We start from the raw sequence: 8,188 nt of genomic DNA, 5'->3' as shown, positions 1-8,188 counted from the left end.
TTGTTCTCTGTGCAGACAAGGTTACAACAAAACTCAGAGTAGTGTTTGATGCCTCATCACATGACACTGACTCTCCATCACCTAATGACTGTCTACTTACTGATCCTAACCTGAATCCAGATCTGCTCAGCATATTAACAAAATTCGGACTGCATGTGATTGTATTGACAGCAGATATCAAAAAGCTTTCTTGCAGATTACTCTTGCTGAGAAAAACAACTGCACTGAACCATGAAGGAAGCAGTGAGAAGCTGTGTGTGCTATGGAAGACGAGGGTGGTGTTTGGAGTCTCCTCCAGCCCATTCCGATTTGTTTCCAGAAGAGGGCTGTGCAAAGTTATTTATTTAGACAATTCCAGAACTTAAAAATAAGGAAAACATTTCCAGCAGACTCTGATCATACCACTGTGAGTAAAGAGGAGATGACGAGGAGGTGGAGATGCAGAAACCGGCTCATGATCAACCTGTGGAATTGCTGAAGAAAATATGATATGCTAGACCTGAAACAGAAGAGATGGCAAAGTTCGATCCTGTGCTGTTTGCACATTGACAGAGACTGTGTTAAGAAGACCTGTTCAGTTGCTTTATGCATTAGAGATTTAAGCTGATGAACGGTTGTGTACACTCTAAAAAAAAAAAAAATGTTGCTGAATAGTACTAAAGGTGGAACATTGGCTTGTAATCAAAGGTGCTATATAGCACTTAAAGTGGTTCCTCTATCTTTAAAATGTCAAATGGTGCTATGTAGAATTAGAGGAAGCCCATTCTCCTCCTTAGATTTTAGATATATTACTCCACTTATGTTTCCTATGAATTGGAATTTATTACAATGGCCATTTTAAATCACTTTTATGCTTTTCTGTGTACATAAAAAGGTTGAGATCCATGTTATCTTCAGGAAAAAACTGTATTTTAATGACATTTTTAAATCATGTCCCCAACTAAACTAAGAGACTGAGAGACACTACACAGGGGCTTGAAGGAGAAGTCCACTTCCAGAACAAAATTTACAGATAATCTACTCACCCCCTTGTGATCCAAGATGTTCATGATCTTCAGTTGTAAAGAAATTATGTTTTTTGAGGAAAACATTTCAATTTTTCTCCATAAACGGACTGATATGGTGCCCTGAGTTTGAACTTCCAAAATGCAGTTTAAATGTGGCTTCAAACGATCCCAGCCGAGGAAGAAGGGTCTTATCTAGTGAAACAATTGGTTATTTTCATTAAAAAATACAATTTAAATACTTTTAAAAATCTCAAATGCTCGTCTTGTCTCGCTCTGCCTGAACTCTGTGTATTCTGGTTCAAGACAGTTAGGGTATGTCGAAAAACTCCAATCGTATTTTCTTCCACTTCAGAAATCACTTCAAAATCATCCTGCATCACTGCAGAAGTACCGACACAGTCTTTGCAAAGTGAACATGCAAAGAAGATCAAACACCTTTAACAAAAAAGGTAAAACAGCAATATAGGACGATTTTGAATTTTTCGACATGCCCTAACTGACATGAACCAGAACAAAAACAGAGTCCAGGCAGAGTAAGACAAGACCAGCATTTGACATTTAAAAGTATAAAATTGTATTATTTTTTTATGAAAATAACCAATCATTTGGCTAGATAAGACCCTTCTTTCTCAGCTGGGATCGTTTACAATCACATTTGGGATCGTTTGAAGCCACATTTAAACTGCATTTTGGAAGTTCAAACTCGGGGCACCATAGAAGTCCATTATATGGAGAAAATGCTAAAATGTTTTCCCTCAAAAAACAATTTCTTTATGACAAGAAAGAAAGAGAGTGAGTACATTATCTGTAAATCTTTGTTCTGGAAGTGGACTTCACTTTTAATGGGTTCCTTGTATGGCAGTGGTGCTATAAAGCACCTCAAAAACCCCAAAGAACCACTGAAGAACCATACTGGGCTTAACAGGTTCTTTATTATGGGAGCAGTGCTATATACTGTAGCACCTCAACCACCAAAAATAACCACTGAAAAAACATTTTGTGTGTGTGTGTGTGTGTACTTGTTTTTGCTACATTGTGGGGGCCAAATCTCCCCACAAGGATAGTAAAACCTGACCGGCCTGCGGACCCCACAATGTTAAAAAATGATTAAAAATAGTAAATGATGTTTATCTGAAAGTGTAAAGATGCAAACATGTTTTCTGTGAGGGCTAGGTTTAGGGTTAAGGTTGGGTTAGGGGATAGACAATATCGTTTGGTCAGTATAAAATCTATAGAAGTCTATGGAAAGTTCCCACAATTCACAAAAACAAATGTGTGTGTGTGTGTGTGTTTAGACCCCCACAGGAGTGACATCCACATAACCAAATCAGTGCGTACAAATGCTGTGCCATTTACTATAGTTTATTTTATATTAAACCTATTATCTGCTATCTGTATAAAACAATGAATTTGTCTTTTACACAATGTACATTGAAATAATGACAATGTTTTACATTAAGCTACCCATTAATGTTACACTGAAGTTCTTAAAAAGTATCTAGGGAAGAAATGCAATGAAAGTAACTTATTTTTTTTCCTCCCAAGCTATTTTTAAAACATTTGCTATACACAGTCAAAATTGCATTGAAGAAAAAAAAATGGTCAACAAATCCTTTAAATTTTACAGGTAGGCTATTCAGAACAAAGCAAAAATAATACTTCTGAAAATATAAGCAGCTTCAAAATTATTTGTTATAAATATTACAGATAAACATACCTATATCTCTCATTCTGCATGAATAGAAATGTTTGGGTCACATAAACTTATTGATTCCAATTTAATTTAAATCTAATGTAACATTCAAATTTTGTCAGTTAATGGTCAATGATTGGTTAACGAGCACTGGGAGTCAGTCAGGAAATGAACTGAAATTAACATCCCTTCATTTTTTGTGGCCCCCAAATCACACAGTCTCTGTTGATTGTGTGACTGTGACGTCTCTGTAGCGGCTCCTTATTCACCATCAGCTGATCCTGAGGAAACTGGACTGACGTCTAAATACTGAGAGTCTACAATAAAACACACAGACAGTCACATATGAGTATGAGACATTACTGCTGTCACATCACATCAGCAGATCCATTTCAGAAAAAAACAGTATATTCATATTACAGATTAATAACAGTGAATGATCAACAACTACTATCACTTAGAGACTCTGTAAGAGATTAAAATATTCATATATTCATAACTAAGTCACATCACAGAATTAAAAACAGTTTAAAGTGCAGAGACTAAAGTGGAGCTGAATTATTATCTTATATTCTCCAATTACACACTTTAAATAAACAAACACTCACAACAGTATAAAGTCTCCAGTTTATAATGTGGATCATCCTTCAGATCAGAGAGTAACTTCCTACTAGAATCTCCTAGTTTATTCCCATACAGATGCAGTATTCTCAGGTGTGAGGGGTTTGATCTCAGAGCTGAAGCCAGAGCAGCACAACCTTCATCTGTGACACCACAATCCCACAACCTGTAGAGAACAATGACACAATGTGAATTGTAGTTGAAGTGTCTGTAGTTTGTTATTGACTCTGGTCTCAGAGCAGGAGAGGAGATATAATGACAAGCATTGCCACAAACTGCTGCTGATAGAATGAGATTTATGCATGTGATGCTCAGTGGTGCTGTTTGAAACTGTCATGTGCTTCAGGACTGAACAGACACACAGAGCTGAATGTGAGATATTGTTTCATAGTGATATAAGGACGGATCTGTCTGGAGAAACAGTCACTCGCACCTCTAATAAACACCTACAGGAGGACATTTGCTTCACAGGAGCCACGTGTTCCCCATTACATCTCATTTATTAACTCTTGTGATCAAACACTTGATCACTGTGTCATGTTTGGACTCATCTGTTGAACATCAATAAAGATTCTCAATAGTTTTAATGTATAAATTGTGTTGTGAACTTTTGTACACATGCACTGACATCATGTCATGTGACCTTTTCTTCTGGCTCATCCCTTGTTTACCCCCATCTTAATTGTCTTTGGTGATCCGCCCCCATTTTAACTTTGTTTTAATTAAATAATGCTTTTCTCAGGATAGATAAATGAGCAAAAATGGGATCAAAATTGGAGGATCACTGTTTTGTTTTAGCTCCAACCCTGATTAAACTCACCTGCCTGTAACTTTCTAGTGATCCTGGAGACACTGATTAGCTGGTTCAATAAGGCTGGAATAACATGGATGGTTTGTAATGCAGGACACTAGAGCAAAATTGCCAGTTCAAAATACTCAGAAACCCCGCAAACAATTTCAAGTCTTTGAATATGTCTAAATCGCTTAGCTCTGAGTCATAATCCGGTAACCTGTTTTAAGATATTTTTCATAGATTTTGCTAATATACATATTTTTCCATTTATTTTTTATTTTATTTTGACATAATTTAGTCTGAGTTAGCTGATTGTGAAATTAGTGAACAAGAAAATGATAAATGGTATTGGAACAAATAAATTTATAAATAAAACAAAAACACTGCTTGTTGTTTCAGAATCAGTATTGAGGCAAAAACACTGAATTGATTAAACTTTCCACTAGTTCATTGTGCAGTTGAGTTAAAACTAAACACATTCAGTTTCTGTTTGTGAAAATCTAAAACTCTCTGGGAGATTCATCCTTGCATTTAGTCACATCTTCCCTGGATTACTATTTTTCACATTATCTGAAAGTTCATTATTGATCAGACTATCATAAGCAAAGCATGTGATGTAACAGAAATGAATGAAATGAACTTAGAGTCATTTCTGCTGAATTTACTGTGTTTACTGAACATTGCTGATTGCATTCTTAGAATTGACATTAAAGGATGTTTTACTGAGGATCTTACCACAATGTCTCCAGTTTACAGTGAGGATTCTGTAGTACATCAGAAAACAGCTTCACTGAATCTCCTAGTTTATTCCACGACAGATTCATTTGTCTCAGGTGTGAGGGGTTTGATCTCAGAGCTGAAGCCAGAGCAGAACAACCTTCATCTGTGACACCACAATCAATCAACCTGTAGAAAACAATGACACACTCTTCACTCTCTCAGATCAGATCAGATCAGTTGTGAATCCATTACTAAAGATAAAGTACAAACTTAGAGCACTAATCAGTATGTCTGATGGATAATTGGACTGAGGTCTAAAATGTCACAGAACACAAAATTCGATCATAAAGCATCTAAATTTAACATACAGTATTTAAAGATCCCTGTGGTGAAAATCTTTTAAGTTTTTAACATTGTTTACAGGTTTATCTGGTGTTTTAAATATGCTTAAAGACAAACCATGAGACAAATTCATCAGTCAACACTATTGCTGAGTATTTTCTCCTTAAAACTGCAGTCTACCAAAGACAGTCTCAAAAATATGGTTTGAAACCATTTCCTTGTAACCAATCATTGGTTTTAAATAGGGCTGTCAAACGATTAATCGTGATTAATGGCATACATAATAAAAGTCTGAGTTCGCCTAAATGCACTTGCCTAAGTGTACTATAATTATTATGTATATAAAAATACAAACACATTCATGTATATATTTAAACAATATTTAAAAATATATGTATTTATTATCATTTCTATTACACAAACATACAAATATTTTGTACATAACATATTTCTCTTTAATATATACATGAATTTGTGTGTATGTATATATACATAATTATACAAAACACATATATTAAGCAAACTTAAACATTATTTAGTATGCATATATTATAAATCGTTTGACAGCCTAGTTTTAAATTTATGAATTAGTTGTGAACTCTGCTTTAAAAATGTGCAAAATGTTTTTTAGTGATAACTTTTAAAAACTGTTTATGTGACTTTGATTCAAGAAAATGGAATACATGGATGGCATTTGTAATGGCAAAATTGTTCATAATTCACTGTACATAAAAAAAAGTCTTAATTCTGTAGCATATATTTATATATAAATATTTTGTTTTTTTATGAATGGATTTTTTGGATCTTACCACAGTAACTCCAGTTTACAGTGAGGATTCTGTAGTACATCAGAAAGCAGCTTCACTGAATCTCCTAGTTTATTCCCAGTCAGATTCAGTTCTCTCAGGTGTGAGGGGTTTGATCTCAGAGCTGAAGCCAGAGCAGCACAACCTTCATCTGTGACACCACAATTAAACAACCTGTAGAGAACAATGACACACTCTTCACTCTCTCAGATCAGATCAGTTTAACTGTATACAAACTTAGAGCACAAATCAATGTTTGATGGATCAATGGACTGAGGTTTAAAATGTCACAGAACACAAAACTGTTTACAGGTTTCTCCTTCATCACAAAGGATAGTAAAATCTGAGATCACCTGCATTGAGAGATATTGTTTGTATATTGCAAAAAAAAACATTACATAATAACATCCATCAATTTTTCAAGTTGCTTTATCCTCTGCAGGTTTGTGGGGGGCTGGAGTCTATCCCAGTGTCTCAGGTCACAGGTGAGGGACTCCCTGAACGGATGACCAGTCCATCACAGGACTCACAAACAGACACACACATTCACACCTGTGAGACATTTATACTGTCAAATTCACCTGCTGCATGTTTTTGGATTGTAGAGAAAACCCACATAAGGCTGAGAAAGGCCTCCTGGCTCGGGAACTCAAAGCGGGGGGTTTTTTGCTGTGACACAACAGCGCTACCCACTGAGCCACCCTGCTGCCCCATGTAATAACACATTCATTGTTTATGATTATATTTATTATAGTAAATGCAGCCTTATTGGGACCATACTTGTGGCTTTCACTAAAGCCCACTCCTACACCTACTTCCTAACCCTAACCATGTTTAACCTGTGAAGCTCCATGAAGAGAGTCATGGTTTTGAAAATGGAGAAAATATGAGCTGCACATGATTGATCTGTCAGCCTGTCTGATCAATTAGAAGGACTATTAAATAAACATTAGGCACTTTATTCCCACTATAAAATACCTGTCAGACACTTTATTTCCATTTTTTGAACATTTAATTTTTGTTTAACCCTTGTGCGTCAATTTAAAAAAGTTACACATAGGTTCATAGTGGACAAAATTGTCCATGTCAAAAAATTCTCATCAAAATTTGAAGCCTGGGAGTACAGACTTAAGTTTGGTTTTATTTTTAAAAAGACCCTTGGCAGATTATTGTTGAAGTTAAAAAAAGTTCAAAAAAAAAAACCAAAAAAGTTATACAGGTTTAAGTTTAAAAATGATTTATGAGCAATATTTTTTATATAAAATATATATTTTATAAAACAATTTGAAAAAAAAAAAAAAAAAAAAAAAAAAAAAAAAAAAATCAAAAAAGCCAAAAATCTCAAGAAGTTGTGTTCCAAATTTGAGGTTGATATCTCAAAAAATGAACTTTTAGTAAGATTTTGTTTGGGTGGAGTTTTCAAACTTTTCCCATTAGATTCCAGCAAAGCTCCGCTGGCATTCAAAGCAGTGGGATTTGTGATTCACAGTACAGTATAATTTCTTTCTCTCAGATATTACAGGTGTGCACACACAAACACACAAAAAATGTATTTATGACATACATACAAACCACATTCTGACATCCATACCAACACACCCACAAAATTATAGCTGCATAATTTATCCAATTGACTCTATAATATGCATAAGTAGTAAACCGGAATAAAGTGAATATTTGCTTTATATGCCAAACTTGAAAAAAATGGAACCTTCACTGTCCTTACTCTCCCACTTACAGTATGGGACTGGTTTCCTTTGTCATTTTGTCTGATGGATGTGCACTATGTGTAAACAGATAATCCAACTAAAAGGTTTTTTCTACTGAAAAAAAAAAAAAAAGAAGTTCAAAGGGAACACAGAAGTCCACACATGTACAAGAAACAAAGCTGGTCATACAATTATTTCTTTAACTTTCTGTACATCTTGACTGACAGTCAGAAAAAAAGTATACCTTTTGTATTCCTTATCTACTTTTTCCATTTTGACACTTGTCATTGTGTTTTCCGACTTGATTTGTGTTTAGATTTGCCATTGTATTTAAATTTGTTGTTTTGTTTTTGGTTTTTGTAATGTCTCAGCACATTGTCACGTCCTCCAAGCTACCAGGGGGCGCTGCGGTATCGGCCCATACTCCTCAACGCTAGATGGCGGTAGAGAACCTGGTTCCTTAAAGCTCACCTGTAATCAGCCTGAATCACCACCAC

At 35.1% G+C, this 8,188-nt stretch overlaps 1 protein-coding gene across 2 annotated transcripts; it reads right to left on the bottom strand.

Annotated features, from left to right (window-relative positions):
* Positions 1-2,325: 2,325 nt before the first annotated feature.
* LOC127159590 (ribonuclease inhibitor-like) lies at positions 2,326-6,313 on the bottom strand. Of its 2 annotated transcripts, none has more exons than XM_051102371.1 (4): positions 6,128-6,313; positions 4,850-4,991; positions 3,309-3,487; positions 2,326-3,017 (listed from the first exon to the last, which is right to left on the bottom strand). In XM_051102371.1, the coding sequence occupies exons 2-4, from the start codon at positions 4,936-4,938 to the stop codon at positions 2,962-2,964; spliced, it is 324 nt and encodes a 107-aa protein (XP_050958328.1). In that variant the 5' UTR covers positions 4,939-4,991; positions 6,128-6,313; the 3' UTR covers positions 2,326-2,961. The 2 variants fall into 2 exon arrangements, with proteins under 2 accessions (XP_050958328.1, XP_050958326.1); XM_051102369.1 differs by having other exon boundaries at positions 4,850-5,020; positions 5,986-6,312.
* Positions 6,314-8,188: the final 1,875 nt, after the last annotated feature.

The sequence above is a fragment of the Labeo rohita genome, unplaced genomic scaffold, assembly GCF_022985175.1.
Source record: "Labeo rohita strain BAU-BD-2019 unplaced genomic scaffold, IGBB_LRoh.1.0 scaffold_2313, whole genome shotgun sequence".
Lineage (NCBI taxonomy): Eukaryota > Metazoa > Chordata > Actinopteri > Cypriniformes > Cyprinidae > Labeo > Labeo rohita.
Note: the sequence above shows the minus strand (reverse complement) of the source record. Positions and strands in the feature narration are given on the sequence as shown.

Excerpts from the sequence above, each read along its gene's own strand:
- LOC127159590 (XM_051102371.1), bottom strand. The coding sequence starts at position 4,938 with ATGAATCTGTCGTGGAATAAACTAGGAGATTCAGTGAAGCTGTTTTCT. Across the intron at positions 3,488-4,849 it reads TGTAAACTGGAGACATTGTG|GTTGTGGGATTGTGGTGTCA; the intron begins GTAAGATCCTCA and ends TGTTCTCTACAG. Across the intron at positions 3,018-3,308 it reads ACTGGAGACTTTATACTGTT|ACTCTCAGTATTTAGACGTC; the intron begins GTGAGTGTTTGT and ends GTTTTATTGTAG.